At 54.5% G+C, this 15,453-nt stretch overlaps 1 protein-coding gene across 6 annotated transcripts in view; it reads left to right on the top strand.

Annotated features, from left to right (window-relative positions):
* NOSIP (nitric oxide synthase interacting protein) overlaps positions 1 to 7,423 on the top strand; it is a 14,882-nt gene extending 7,459 nt beyond the window's left edge. For 2 of the 6 annotated variants that reach the window (XM_006108119.3, XM_014450154.2), the window contains 9 exons: positions 2,951 to 3,032; positions 3,216 to 3,286; positions 4,161 to 4,266; positions 5,846 to 5,927; positions 6,020 to 6,179; positions 6,271 to 6,398; positions 6,517 to 6,704; positions 6,816 to 6,924; positions 7,318 to 7,423. In XM_006108119.3, coding sequence (XP_006108181.1) covers positions 3,217 to 3,286; positions 4,161 to 4,266; positions 5,846 to 5,927; positions 6,020 to 6,179; positions 6,271 to 6,398; positions 6,517 to 6,704; positions 6,816 to 6,924; positions 7,318 to 7,389 — 915 coding nt within the window. In that variant the 5' untranslated portion in view covers positions 2,951 to 3,032; position 3,216 and the 3' untranslated portion in view covers positions 7,390 to 7,423. Of the gene's footprint in view, positions 1 to 1,863; positions 1,940 to 2,950; positions 3,033 to 3,215; positions 3,287 to 4,160; positions 4,267 to 5,382; positions 5,538 to 5,845; positions 5,928 to 6,019; positions 6,180 to 6,270; positions 6,399 to 6,516; positions 6,705 to 6,815; positions 6,925 to 7,317 lie in introns of those variants that run through there. The other 4 variants (XM_014450155.2, XM_023748761.1, XM_023748760.1 and 1 more) reach the window with 4 other exon arrangements.
* The last annotated feature ends 8,030 nt before the right edge of the window (positions 7,424 to 15,453 follow it).

Raw genomic sequence — 15,453 nt, 5'->3', positions numbered from 1 at the left:
GAAACCAGAGCATAGACAGGGGTGGGCAAACTTTTTGACTCGAGGGCCACAATGGGTTCTTAAACTGGACCGGAGGGCCGGAACAAAAGCATGGATGGAGTGTTTGTGTGAACTAATATAAATTCAAAGTAAACATCATTACATAAAAGGGTACGGTCTTTTTTTTTTTTTTTTTTTTTTAGTTTTATTCATTTCAAACGGGCCGGATCCGGCCCGTGGGCCGTAGTTTGCCCACGGCTGGTATAGAATATTCCTGTGTGTTCCAAGCTCTGCGCATGGCCTCACAGCCGCCCAGCCCCTCAGCTAGACCCCCTGGAGATCCCCAAAGGAAACTGAGATTCGAAAAAGGGCCAGCCGCCTAGCGTCACACTGAGTGGGGGGCCAGCCGGGGGCTCGGGCCCAGGACGGTCACATTGCTTAGTCCTCCGCACGCTGCTCCCCGTAACCGCCTTGTTCCATTGACTTATTCTTGCTTATCCCCTGGTCAGTCCCTCCCCTACACGGGCAACCCTTTCATATGTGCATTGCTGCTGTTTGTAGGAGTTCTTTAAAATGTATCGTTTGGGCGCCTGTAGATTGTTAGTGATCTCCTTTAATTTTTGTTTTGTTTTGTTAATCCTCACTTTTTTTAGAGAGAGAGAGTGGGAGGGGGAGAGACACAGAGAGAGAAACATCAGTGTGAGAGAGAGACATCGATTGGTTGCCTCCCACACGCGCCCCGACCAGGGCCAGGGATCCAGCCTGCAACCGAGGTACGTGCCCTTGACAGGGATCGAACCTGGGACCCTTCTTCCGTGGTCCGACCCTCTATCCACTGAGCCAGACTGGCTAGGGCTGATCTTCTTTAACTTCTTACTTGCACCCAGCATTATGGGTTTTTTTGTTTGTTTGTTTTGTTTCTTAAATTCTCACCCAAGGAGTGAGGATAGTTTTTCCATTGATTTTTTAGAGTGGAAGGGAGCGGGGAACGGGGGAGAAGAGAGGAACTTGATGAAATTACCACGTGTGGGACACACTGTGTCCAAGATCCATAAGGCTGGCCCTTGTCGGACCTCCTGGGTAGAGGCTGCAGGACCAGCAGTTCCTCCTTTTGTTGTTGTTAATCCTCACCCAAGGATATTTTTTCCATTGATGTTTTAGAGAGAGTGGAAGAGGGGCTGGAGTAGGGGAGAGAGAGGGAGAGGAGAGAAACATCGATGGGAGAGACACACATCGTTGGCTGCCTCTCACTCGAGTCCCGAGCAGGGCCAGGGATGGAACCTGCAACCGCGGCACATGCCCTTGACCAGGAATCCAACCTGCGACCCTTCAGTCCACGGGCAACGAACGCTCTAACCACTGAGCTAAACCGGCCAGGGCCGCATTGTGTTTTTATGATCTACCCATGATGCTTTGCACACACCTGGTCAGTTGCATCTTCGGGCTGGTCTCCGTGACGGGCAGTTACTACCCATCCTCCCTGGGAGGGGGGACGTTCCGTTGCCCTTGACTCCCCTTCACTGTGAGGGACGCTGCTGTGGCCTTGCTCCCTTGCTGGTCTCTCTGAGACTGGCTTTGGGGCACATACACCCCCGTGCAGACGAGCCTGCGCTCACTTTGCTGAAGGACCAGGAAAGGCTGACCCCGTCCCCTCTTCCCGCAGCGTCACCCGCGGGTTCCCGCGGCCCCATCCCCACCGCCTGGCCTTCTCCACCTTCCCGGCCAAGTGTCACATGGTGCCTCACTCGTTTCCATCTGACAGGACTCGGAGCAGCTCTGCCCTTGTTGGTCTTTGAGCGGCTTCTGTCAGCTGCGTCTCCGAGTCCTTTGCTCGTTTTCCTCTTGCGTCGCTGGTCTCTTTGTGTCGATCTGCCAGTTCCACGTGCAGTCAGTTCCACTCCGCCGCTTGCTTTGAAAACTCGGAATTTACTGCAGTGGATACATTGGGATCGACTTGAGGGTAAAGCAGATTCCCCCTCTGCTTACATGAGGCTTCACCCACGAGAAAGGCTAAGTGAACCCAGAAACTTGCCTTCAGTTGACATGAGCGTAGGCCGACCAAGCACACGCACATGCGCACCCCGAATGTCAGCCGGGTGCCGCAGGGCCGGTGTGCAGTGCCGGGAGCCGGTCCATCCTTGCTGCTTGACACAGTCGCTGCAGGGAAGAAACATCTGCAGAGCATATGTTTCAAGGGACCTGGCGTATATGGCATACTGTTCTTAATATGTTTGCTCCCCTACTTAGCGCTATGTGTTTTAACCAAGGTCACCTCTCCGGGAAAGGTTGTTTCCCCAGGTGGGGATTTTCCCCTGGAGTTAGGGATTAACAGAACTAAGGAAGGGAATAAATCAGTAAAACCCCTTAACTAAGTGCCAGGCGGGTAGTTAATCACCTTAACTACGAACAATCACACTTAAGCTACATAATCTTTACTTAGGATAATCTCCTTCGGTTACTTCCTTGTAGCTTAACAGAACAATAGAGTAGTGACCTTGGAATGGAGATAAGAAACGCCCTAACCTTTGGAATAGAATGGATAGGATTAAAATCAACTGGTATAAATACAGATGTAACAGGAGAATAAGAACAGAACCTGGCTAGAGATCCTGGCTAGAGATCCTGGCTAGAGATCCTGGTTAGGTTGCTGATCAACTGAACGCTGTCTCCATGTCATTCCTTCTTCGCCGACTCCATCCACACCTTTGGAAACCCCTGGACCTGCTGGGGTTGGACCCCAACAGTGCAGGGCCTCACCCACCCACAGCTGGTGCTAGAGCTTTCCCTCAGCCCTGGCTGGGGTGGTTCATTCGGTTGAGTGTCGTCCCATGAACTGAAAGGTCAGGGTTGTGGGCTCGATCCCTAGTAGGGAGGATGCAGGAGGCAGCCCGTTGATGTTTCTCTCTCCCTCTCCCTTTAAAATCAATAAAAACGTATTTAAAAATAAATAGAACTTTCCATCCGATTTCAGGTAACTCCTCCCACACCTCCTAAGGCGCACCCCTGCCAGCAGGACACCCACTTCTGTGAGCAAACTCCGGGTCTTTTTCAAGGTAAAGCGACGTCTCTCTTTTGGAACGTGCAGGAATTCCTTAAGCATTTAACGTGTGGGACACTGTCCGCCCCTGCCCCACCGCCAGCTCAGCCCCGAGGGCCGTGAAGGCCCGTCCTCCCTGTCCCTGCGCGGCTCCCTCTGGCCCCCACGGCCCTCCAGCTGCCCCTCCTTCCCTCCCCAGGATGACGCGGCACGGCAAGAACTGCACGGCGGGGGCCGTCTACACCTACCACGAGAAGAAGAAGGACACAGGTACTGGGTGGGAGGGGACAGATGCGTCTCGAAGCCACCGTCTCGCTTGGCACTGACTGTGCTTTTTGCGCGTGTCTCTCTGCCCTGGTGGTCACGGCCACATAAGAGACAGCCCTGTTCCCCTCCCCCACCCCACGTGATGGGCACCGCCTTAGGTCGCTCTGTAGGTGAACACGGTTAATCCTCCCGTGGAAGGGTCACTGTTGCCATAGCAATATTCCCGAAGAAGAAACGGAGGCTCAGGGCGGTTCAGGCTCCGCAGCTTGGTCAGAGCCAGAGGGCTTCCGGAGCCTGTCGCCTACCCGCTGGTTAACACCTTCCTGTGGGCAGTGCGGTCCTCGCCCCCAGCACACAGACACACACAGCCCACTGTTTTTTGTTGTTTTTTTTTAATCCTCACCCGAGGATATTTTTCCACTGATTTTTAGGGAGAGTAGAAGGGAAAGGGAAAGACAGAGAGAAACATCGACGTGAGAAAAACACATCGATTGGTTGCCTCCTGCACGAGCCCCGACCAGGGCCCAGGCCAGGGAGGAACCTGCAACCGAGGTACGTGCCCTTGATCAGAATCGAACCCGGGACCCTTCGGTCCGCAGGCCAACGCTCTATCCACGGAGCCAAGCTGGTTTCGGCTTAAATATATTTTTATGGATTTCAGAGAGAAAGGGAGAGTGAGAGAGAGATAGAAACATCAGTGATGAGACAGAATCACTGATCGGCTGCCTCCTGCAGGCACCACACTGGGGATCGAGCCCACAACCCGGGCACGTGCCCTGACTGGGAATTGAACCGTGACCTCCTGGTTCATAGGTCGACACTCAACCACTGAGTCACACTGGCGGGGCTCTCCATCCCCTTTCTTGTCTGTCCCCAGCGGCCTCGGGCTACGGGACCCAGAACATTCGACTGAGCCGGGATGCCGTCAAGGACTTCGACTGCTGCTGCCTCTCTCTGCAGCCCTGCCATGACCCTGTCGTCACGTGAGCTGGGCACGTGGGTGGCGAGGGCAGGGGAACATGGGAGGGGTCTGTCGGAGTGGGTCTAGCCACCACCTCTCAGGTTCAGGGTCCTCGTCTGAGAGGTGGCATGATCCTGCAGGTGTCATGGTGGGGCGTGGAAAGAATACGTTTGTAATAGAGGGGCGGGCCCATCACAACAGCTGGCCTGTGGAGCACGCCCCGTTACCTGCCTCCGATGACCCAGCAAAGGCTCCCGCGAGGTCATAAGTGTCGGCCCTTGGCCCAGTGCCCGGATGTGGGCTTGGTCCCAGGTCTGTTACAGAGACGGTGATGGGAGTGGACTGTGGCCCCGGGTCCCTGCGGCCACCTTCAGTTCACTGAGCCCCTAGAAGGCCTCACAGAACTCAGTGCCAGTTGATTAGAGGGAAAGGATACAGATTAAAGTCAACAGAGGGAATGCCCTAGCCCAGCGGTCGGCAAACTCTTTAGCCAACAGAGCCAAATATCAACAGCACAATGATTGACATTTCTTTTGAGAGCCAAATTTTTTAAACTTAAACTATATAGGTAGGTACATTGTTATTAACTTAACTAGGGTACTCCTAAGCTGGCCTTTGTTAAAAACGTCCTCAATCTGATTGAGGTACGTTCGCTGAGGTCGACCCCTTCCAGCTCTCCCATCCACACTCGTCTTGCATACTCGTTTCGTCTATCTCCTTTCGTTCATCCTCTCTGTATGTCCAAACCATCTCAACATACCTTTCTCAATCCTCGACACTACATCTTCTTTCACTCCACAACGTTCCCTGTACATGCGTGCCCGCACGTGGTATTTTGTGGAAGAGCCACACTCAAGGGGCCAAAGAGCCGCGTGTGGCTTGCGAGCCGCGGTTTGCCGACCACTGCCCTAGCCGGTTTGGCTCAGTGGATAGAGCGTCAGCCTGCGGACTGAAGGGTCTCGGGTTTGATTCCCAGTCAGGGGACATGCCCAGGTTGTGGGCTCGATCCCGGGTGTGGGGCGTGCAGGAGGCAGCTGATCAATGATTCTCTCCCATCATTGATGTTTCTATCTCTCTCTCCCTCTTCCTTCCTCTCTGAATAAATAAAATATTTCTATTTTAAAAAATAATAAAAAAGTAAAATCAGCAGAGGGAAAAGGCACAAGGAGACCAGCACTTAATTCTTCCAGCACCGCCCACCAGGGACGCCCACCTGAGAGCCCCATGTCCAGGGTCCTTATTGGAGGTTGGTCACGCGGACATGACCATCCCCTCCAGAGGTCCAGTTGATACGTATGTCCCAAGCCCCAGGGGGACAAAGTCACCCTTCCAGGAGGGCTTAGGGGGCCCCTCCCAGAGCCCATCCAAGGGCCGGCCCCTTGGAAGGTGCGGGGTGTGGGGCAGCCCAGCCTGCTGAGTAACCCTTCCCCGCAAGGAGGGTTCTCCCTGCGCTCAGAGCGTGTGACCGAGCCAGGAGGGCCAGGACAGTGTGGTCACCTTTGGGGAGCTGAGCTGAGCGCTGAGCCGCTGCCTGTGGATGGTCTGTGGGCGCCCGGGGCCGCGAGCCGTGTGCCCATGTTCTCTCCTCGTCCTCTCTGCAGCCCGGACGGCTACCTGTATGAGCGCGAGGCGATCCTGGAGTACATTTTGCACCAGAAGAAGGAGATCGCCCGGCAGCTGAAGGTGAGGGGCGGAGAAGGGGGCACGGGGTGTGTTGGGGGTTTCGATGTGAGCTCACCAGCAGGGCCTTGCGCACTTGTCCCCGCTGCCCGCAGGCCTACGAGAAGCAGCGGGGCGCCCGGCGGGAGGAGCGGAAGGAGCTGCAGCGGGCGGCCACGCAGGACCAGGTGCGGGGCTTCCTGGAGAAGGAGGCGGCCATCGTGAGCCGGCCCCTCAACCCCTTCACGCCCAAGGCTGCCTCGGGAACCGGCCCAGGTGAGGGGGGGCAGGCTTGCGGGTGGGTGGGGGTCCCCAGGGCCAGGTACCTAACCTCGGCACCGCATTGGAACCCCTCTGCCTCCTGTAGATGATGCCCAGGCGGGTCCCAGCGCCGCCGGCCCCGCGGGCAAGGACAAGGACAAGGACAAAATGCTGCCCAGCTTCTGGATCCCGTCGCTGACCCCCGAGGCCAAAGCCACCAAGCTGGAGAAGCCGGTGAGCACCCCCTGCCCACAGGCACCCCTGCGCCCACTTTGCCAGCGTCTCCAGGGCACCCTCCCCGGGGGCCCCCTCCTCCCGCACCTGGCCCAGCCCCGCCTCTCTCCTCCTCCAGTCGCGCACGGTGACCTGCCCCATGTCCGGGAAGCCTCTGCGCATGTCCGACCTGACGCCGGTGCGGTTCACGCCTCTGGACAGCTCCGTGGACCGCGTGGGGCTCATCACGCGCAGTGAGCGCTACGTGTGCGCCGTGACCCGGGACAGTCTGAGCAACGCCACGCCGTGCGCCGTGCTGCGGCCCTCGTGAGTCCCTGTGGGGGTGGCAGGCGGGGACCTGCGCGGGGCGGGCCAGGGGTGTGGCTCTCCCTCTGGGCGGGGCGTGTGAGCGGTGTCCCCACCCTCCCCTCGCCGCAGGGGCGCCGTGGTCACCCTGGAGTGTGTGGAGAAGCTGATCCGGAAGGATATGGTGGACCCTGTGAACGGGGAGAAGCTCACAGACCGCGACATCATCGTGCTGCAGCGGGTGAGCAGGGCCCCTTCCACGGTGCCTTCCTGCCAGGCCCCTCCCAAGGCCCCGCCCCTCAACAGGCCACTCCCTCCCCGAGGCCCCGCCTCCTCAACAGGCCACTCCCTCCCCAAGGCCCCGCCTCAACAGGCCACTCCTTCCCAAGGCCCCGCCTCCTCAACAGGCCACTCCCTCCCCAAGGCCCCGCCTCCTCAACAGGCCACTCTCTCCCCCGAGGTCCCGCCTCCTCACCAGGCCACGCCCCTCGTCCCCACTCTTACCCTGGACCTCGCCCTTATCCCCGGAGACCCGCCCCTCACCTTAGGCCCCGCCCCTCCTGGCCTGGCTGGCTTGGACCACCCCACCTGCCCCACAGCCGGCCTTCACTCTTCTCCCCCCGCCCCCCCCCAGGGCGGCACGGGCTTCGCGGGCTCTGGAGTGAAGCTGCAGGCAGAGAAGTCGCGGCCCGTGATGCAGGCCTGAGCGCGGGAAACCAAATAAAGGACTTGGAAGCGACTGGCTGGCTGTGCAGCGCCTTCCTTCTTCCCTGGAGCCCCGGGGGGACCCAAAGAGGCTTTGCGGCGGTGGCGGGCCTGCTGGGATGACCCGAGTTTGAAAGCTGGGCTGAGTGTTTAGCTTGGTCGCGGGTTAAGGGTAAAATCTGAGTGAACTCAAGTGCACAGCTAAAATCGATGGCGTGGCCAGAGGTCCAAGTCCCAGCCATGGCCGTCTAGACCAGTGGTTCTCAACCTTCCTAACGCCGCGACCCTTTAATACAGTTTCTCATGTTGTGGTGACCCCCAACCATAACATTATTTTCGTTGCTACTTCATCACTGTAATTTTGCTACGGTTATGAATCGTCATGTAAATATCTGATCTGCAGGATGTATTTTCATTGTTACAAATTGAACATAATGAAAGCATAGTGATTAATCACAAAAACAATATGTAATTATCTATGTGTTTTCCAATGGTCTTAGGCGACCCCTGTGAAAGGGTCGTTCGGCCCCCAAAGGGGTCGCGACCCACAGGTTGAGAACCGCTGATCTAGGGCGTCACTTTAACAGGCTGAACAGGGCCCCCCTCCCCGAAAGGACATGGTAGACCCTGTGCACCAGGGACGCCCACGGGGTTCTGAGTTGTGCCAAGTGTGAAGCCTGTGAGGTGTCCGGGAGTACCCCTGCCCCGGAGGAAGTCCAGTTCCGAGAGAATGCCGCAGGCAGCCCAGGAGGGTGAGGAGGAGGAGGGGAGTGCAAAGGCCTGGAGGCAGCAAGGACTGCGAGGGTCTGAGGCCAGAACAAGTGGGGGGGGTGGGGGGCGCCTGGTACACCTGCCTGGAGCTCCCACTTGACCAGAGAGCAGGCGCGGCCCTGAAGCTTTCTGTGTAATGACCATTTAATCACAAAGCCTCCCTGGGCCGCATGGAAAACTAGAGCAGACAGACAAGCAAAGGTGAAAAAAAAGACAACACTCCTGCCTCCTGGGGATGCTGATACCTGGTCCTTCCAGGTCTTTCCCCACCCACACGTTTTTCAACCCCGGTGGGAGCTCAGTGCCCAGTCTGCCCTGTCATTGTGGCCAAAGGGCCTCTCATCTAACACCCAGATGCGATTCCAAGGGCCAGGAAGTGTCCGTGTGGCTGCTGTTCGGCCCAGCCCCCTCTGGTGCAAGACCCTGGTGCTGAAGGGAAAGGTTTCAGGGGGAGGGTGGGTGGGGTCATCCTCACACCCTGGGAAGCCCCAAACCCAGTGTTTGCTCCCCCAGACGCTTCTAGAATCTTCCCTTGCCCGGCCAGTGTGGCTCAATGGTTGAGTATCGAGCTATGAACCAGGGGGTCACAGTTTGATTCCCGGCCAGTGTGGCTCAGTGGTTGAGTATCGAGCTATGAACCAGAGGGTCACAGTTTGATTCCCGGCCAGTGTGGCTCAATGGTTGGGTATCAAACAATGAACCAGGAGGTCACAGTTTGGTTCCCGGTCAGGGCACATGCCCAGTTTCAGGCTTGATCTCTGGTTAGGGGGCGTGCAGTAGGCAGCCAATCAATGACTCCCGTCACTGATGTTTCTAACTCCCTCTCTGAAATCAATAATAAATAAATATATTTTTAAAAGCATCTTTCCTTGGTCCCTATTAGTCCTCATAGCCCCTCTTGGGGCCCCAGTCCCTGGAAACTGGCCCAGGTGCCTCTAACATTCCAGGAGCCCTTACCCTCTGAACCTGTGAATCGACAGTCCCCGGAATCCTTGCCACACTTCTGGGATAGGGAAGCTCACACCCATTTCCCAGAACAGCCCACTGAGGCTCAGAAGACAGCTTGCCCAAACTCGCACTGCTCAAGGCCTAGCATAAGCCAAGTTCACCCAGAGGTCTGCCACCTCCAGAGACCCACCCCAGGCTTGGCTCTGCCCTTCCCCCCATCCTTTCTACCCTCCCTCTCCCAGGTATTCCCAGTTTCCCCCCACAGACCTCTCCACCTTTATACCCAGCCCACTCTCAGATCCCCCTCCCCTACACACCCCCAATCCTCATCTTTCCCAAGCACCCTCACCCACCCCCCAGTCCTTCCAGTTTTTTCTCTCAGATCCTCAAGGTCTCTAATCTAGTTCCTGTGTGCTACGGACTACCCCCCTCAACCCAAAGAACTTCTAGGATTTCCGCCTGCACCTTTATTTCCACAAGAAGCCGAAATCCACATCTTCTATTCACAGGCTATTTGTGAGAACGGGGTAGGGAGGTGTCAAGGTCTTTCCTCCAGGAAACAGGTTTCCTTTAAGGTTTCACCGCTAACAAGAGCCCAGCTGGTGTGGTTCAGTGATTGAGTGTCCACCCATCAACCAGGAGGTCACGGTTGGATTCCCAATCAGGGCACGTGCCTGGGTTGTGGGCTCAATCCCCAGTCGGGGGCGTGCAGGAGGCAGCTGGTCAATGATTCTCATCATTGATGTTTCTATTTCTCTCTTCCTTCTCCCTTCCTCTCTAAAATCAATAATATATATATATATATATATATATATATATATATATATATTTTTTTTTTTTTTTTAAATGTACAAGGGTAGCCCTAACCGGTTTGGCTCAATGGATAGAGTGTCGGCCTGTGGACTCAAGGGTCCTGGGTTCGATTCTGATCAAGGGCATGTACCTTGGTTGCGGGCACATCCCCAGTAGGGGGTGTGCAGGAGGCAGCTGATGGATGTTTCTCTCTCATCGATGTTTCTAACTCTCTATCCCTCTCCCTTCCTCTCTGTAAAAAATCAATAAAATATATTTTTTAAAAAATAAAAAATAAATGTACAAAGGTAGCAGTCTTGGCCGTTGTGGCTCAGTTGATTGGGCAGCGTCCGGTGCACCAAAGGGTTGCTGGTTCCATTCCTGTCAGGGTACATATGCCCGGCTGTGGGTTCGCTATCACATCACATCAATGTTTCTCTCTCCTTCTCGCTCTAAAAATAAATTTAAAAATCTTAAAAAAAAAAAAAAAAGAGGAAGCAAGGCAGACAGGAGAAGAGAGACAGGAAGTGGACACAGATCTTGTCTTTTCTCAGCGGAGGTTCCTTAGACACTGGTCTGAGTTTAGAGCAAGAAGCGGGCATGCCTGCTGGTGAGTCTCAGCACCCCCCTGGCAGCGCTGTCAGACCGCTGCAATTGCTTGTTCAGATGTTTAAATGGGGAGATTTATTCTGGGAAAAGGACAACCACATGGACAGGGAGCAAATCCTTGCTTGCCAGGGGAGGGGGAAGGATTGGCTATAAGGCTGGGGGTTGGCATGAGAATCCGGGATGGAGGGGAGGGAGCTGTTCTGTACCGTCACATGTGCTGGCACCTTCCATGGAGCATCGTTTATTTAGAAAAGACCAGAAACAACCTAAATGCCGGTTAGCAGAGAACTGGTTAAATAATCTATCTTAAAAAAAAAAAAGAAATCTATCTAGGGAAGTAGTTCTCAGCTGTTAAAAAGACAAAGGAAATGAAGATATTCTTTTTCTTTTTTTTCTTCTTCAAAGTGTAATCTAGGTCACTATGATCTCTGAGAGAGGAAGGGAGGGGGAGAGAGAGAGGAGCATCGATCAGTTGCCTCCTGGGTGACTGGGGATCAAACCTGCAACCTAGGTCTGTGCCCTGACCTGGAATCGAACCCACAACCTTTTGGTGCACCGGGCAACGCTCCAACCAACCAAGCCACCCAGTCAGGGCGAAGACATTCTTCATGGACTAAACTGAAACAGTCTTCAAAATATATATTTCAGTCCTAACCGGTTTGGCTCAGTGGCTAGAGCGTCAGCCTGCGGACTAAAGGGTCCCAGGTTCGATTCCGGTCAAGGGCATGTACCTGGGTTGCGGGCACATCCCCAGTAGGGAGTGTGCAGGAGGGAGCTGATCGGTGTTTCTCTCTCATCAATGTTTCTAACTCTCTATCCCTCTCCCTTCCTCTCTGTAAAAAATCAATAAAATCTATATTTTAAATATATATATATATATTCTTACCTCGATAAAAAGTAAGTAAATTTAAAATCGGAGGATTCTGACTCAAAAAAAAAAAAAAAAAAAAGATTGAGAAAAACAAGAGAGGCCGTGCCCTCCATGGCCCTGGATCTGTCTCTTGCGTCAAGTATTTAGAAGGAACAGACCCAGGGACGCCCCTTCTTCCAGCCTCCGGTCACCCCCAATCTCTTTTCCAGTCACCACCTTCTAGGAACCACCTCAGCCAGCCTCAGCCTCCAAGATCAGCCAACACCGGTTTTTTTACCTTAAATAAACTCCTACGGCCAAACAACCACGAGCCCCCAAATCCATCAGAATCATTCCACAGAGGTGGAGGCTGCGGTCACCCGCTGGCCGTTCGGCCTCTGCGGGCCTCCCGCACCTACCTCTCTCTGGGCCTCCATTTCCACTGCGAGGATTTGACTCTCGAGGGTGAGAGTCGGCCCAGAAGAAGCGAGGGCACCAAGAGCATCTCTTACAGATGCAAACCAGCGAGGGGCCGCGTTCTCTTCCAGAATGTGCCGGAACCTTCCCCAGGTGGTGAGCAAAACTAGGGCCTCGTGGAAGCCACTGTGGTCCCAGGGAACCAGAACCAGGCCCTTTGGACCTGCAGGCGCAGACCCTCAGCTCTGCGACTTCCTGCAGAACCACTTCCGGGGTGAGCAGGTGAAATGCATCAAGAAGACGGGCCACACCTGTCTCACCTCCGCAGGCTGGGGGCCCTCAGGCTGCGCTGGGCAGGTGTCGCTGGGGAAGGCTCTCCCTCCAGCACGACCAGGAGCCTGTGGAGCCCAGAGGCCTCTGAGGGGCCCCTCTGCATCCCCTGGTGTCTGGCTTTTGCCCGAGCCTCTCCCCGAAACTACTAGCCATTCGTTTAATCACCCTGGAGCCCTCTCCCATGCATTGGACCAAATGGAAACAATTAAGCTTTTTTTTTCAGGAAAAAAAAAGAAAAAAGAGAGGTAAAAATCTTGTCAATCATCTGCTATAATTTCTATTAAAAGAAGAAAAACAATTGGTATATATTTGCTTACATCTATAAATTCTTTCTGGAAAGAAACACTGGCTACTACCCTAACTGGTTTGGCTCAGTGGATAGAGCGTCAGCCTGCGGACTGAAGGGTCCTGGGTTCGATTCCGGTGAAGGGCACACGCCCGGGCTGCGGGCTCAGTGCCCCATAGGGGGCGTGCAGGAATGGCAGCCGATCAATGATTCTCTCTCATCATTGATGTTTCTGTCTCTCTCTCTCCCCCTCTCCCTTCATCTCTGAAATCAATAAGAATTCAAAAAAATAAAAATAAATAAAGAAGAAACACTGGCTACTTGTGCACTTGGTGGAAGGAGGAGTTCATTTCTGGTATCTAGCATCTTGTATATTTGGAAGTTTGTTATCCTGCATGGCCCAAAATTTAAAATAACCAAAATGCAAAAGATTAAAAAAAAAAAAACTTGAGCCCTGGCTGGTTTGGTTCAATGGATAGAGCTTTGGCCTGCGGACTGAAGGGTCCCAGGTTCAATTCTGGTCAAGGGCAGGTACCTTGGTTGCCGACACATCCCCAGCAGGGGGTGTGCAGGAGGCAGCTGATCGATGCTTCTAACTCTCTATCCCTCTCCCTTCTTCTCTGTAAAAAATCAATAAAATATATTTTAAAAAAACTTGATGAGGTGCTGGGCAGCTTGCCATCGTAAGTTGTTCTGTAAAAGTAATTTGTTACCTTGTGTGAATATTACTTTGATTTTAAAAAAATATACAAATTTACCCTGCTTCTGTATAAACCAGCTCTCCTTCTCCAACCACTAGGGGGCAGTATGTTATAACTAAAAGCTTGGAGAGGGACACTGGGATTATTCAAATTCCAACCCTCCCATGGATTAACAGTTATCAACTCTGGATAAGACTAAAATAATAATAATAATAATAATAATAATAATAATTAAAGGCACTAGAAAGTGAACAGAAACAGGCAGGAACTGGAGGGGAACTGAGATTCACAAAGAGGAAAGGCAGTGGGTGACTTTCTCATCAGCACAGCTTTCAGCCTGGGGTTCAGTTTCTAGTTCACCCCCAGAGGCAGGTACAACACCCAGAGGGAAACCGCAGGCTTCCTAGCCTGAAGCACCACAGCAACGGAGAAGTGGGGTACACGCCTGGGGAAGAGAGCCGGCCGGCTGGCGTGGCTCAGAGGCTGAGCGTCGACCTAGGAGCCAGGAGGTCCCGGTTCGATTCCCAGTCAGGGCACATGCCCAGGTTGCAGGCTTGATCCCCAGTGGGGAGTGTGCAGAAGGCAGCTGATCCATGATTCTCTGTCATCAGGATGTTTCTATCTTTCTCTCCCTCTCCCTTCCTCTCTGAAATCAATAAAAATGTTTAAAAGAGAGAGAGAGAGAGCATAAATACTAGTATTGAGGGCTCACTTTTGGTTGTGGTACATTCTACAGATTTTGACAAATGTAAAATGATGTCCATCCACCGTCACAGCATCACACAAAACCGTTGCACTGCCCTAGAAATCAGGGGCATTTTTAAAAAGATGATTCTTTAAATATGTCAGTAATTTTTAGAGAGAGAGGAAGGGAGAGAGAGAGATAGAAACATCGACGAGAGGTAAACATCATTTGGCTGCCTCCTGCACGCCCCCTGCTGGGGATCAAGCCAGCAACGGGGGCCTGTGCCCTTTTGGGAATCAAACTGTGACCTCTTGGTTCATGGGTTGACAAGCAAACCACTGAGCCACACCAGCTGGGCAGCTTTTTTTTTTTTTTAATGAGAGAGGAAGGGTGAGGGAGAGAGAAACATCGATGTGGGAGTGAAACATTCATTCCTCAACCGGGGATGGAGCCTGCAACCCAGGCATGTGCCCTGACTGGGAACTGAACGGCAACCTTTTGGTGCTCAGGAAGGCGATGCCCAACCCACTGAGCCGCACCGGCCAGGGCTCAGGGGGATTTTGTGGAAGCAAACTTTGAAATGCATCACACATAAAAGTGGACACATCCTGCATGGACAGCTGGGTGCATTTTTACAGGCTGACCCCCCCCACCCCCACCCCGGGAAGCAGTTCCCAGCTCCAGCTCGGCTCCCCATTCCAGTCCTCTCAAAACGGGGGGCACCAGCCTGACCTCTGACCCCCAGCTTAGTTCTGCCTGTTCTTGAACTTCCTGTAAGTGGAATCCGTGGCGAGCGATCCCCTGCACCCAGCTCCTTTCGCTCGCTCCTCGGGGCCTGGAGACTAAACTCCCCCGCGGTGAGCCCGTGGCCGGCCCCAGGGTGGGGCTATTGTGGTTAAAGTTGCCCCGAACCTCATTTCGGCGACTTTGTTTCCACGCGGGAGCTACCAGGAGCGGAATCGCCGGGACCAACTAGGGCGCGTTCAGTTCTAGAGGCTTTAACCAGGGGCCTCCAGGGGCTGCGGGAGGAATAAACGTCGGTTCCGTCCTCATCCTGTTGCTTCTGCCTCAGAGTGACTGTTGTAACCCAGGTCAGTTCACACCCACCCTCTGCTCGGGGTTCTCCAGGGGGCCCTGGCGCACCGAGAGCACATCCCCCCCAGCATTTCGGGGTGCCTGCCGCTCTCTGTCTTGTCCCATCAGACTGGGACCACCATGACCTGGTCCTGGTTCCCTCGCTGCCCTCACCGCCCGCCCTCAGGCCACTCCAGCCACCCTGGGCCTCCTGCGGACCCTCACCCACCAGGCCCTCTCCTGCCACAGGGCCTTTGCACCTGCCGTCCCCTCCGCCTGAGCCCTCTCCCCCCAGGACTCCCTCCCTCACGCTGTGTCCTAGGGAGGCCTGGCCCCCACCTGATGGAGAGCGATGCCCTCACTTGCTGTGCAGAAGGCAGAGCTCTGTCTGGCCTGTTTGCCCTGGGTGCAGGCCGCTGGTTTCATTTTTCATCCCCAGGGACGCCCTCGAACCCGCCAACACCCACAGCCGCCCCTGCAAATACCCCGTCCCCTCCCTGAGCACAGTCCCCCCCCTCCTCGCATGTTCCTCTCCAAGTCACAGTCCCCAATTCCCCCCTCCGTCCCCCCCCATCGGACCTTCAGAAAAACACACGGGG

This window comes from Myotis lucifugus, unplaced genomic scaffold (assembly GCF_000147115.1).
Source record: "Myotis lucifugus unplaced genomic scaffold, Myoluc2.0 scaffold_1780, whole genome shotgun sequence".
Classification (NCBI taxonomy): domain Eukaryota; kingdom Metazoa; phylum Chordata; class Mammalia; order Chiroptera; family Vespertilionidae; genus Myotis; species Myotis lucifugus.
Note: the sequence above shows the minus strand (reverse complement) of the source record. Positions and strands in the feature narration are given on the sequence as shown.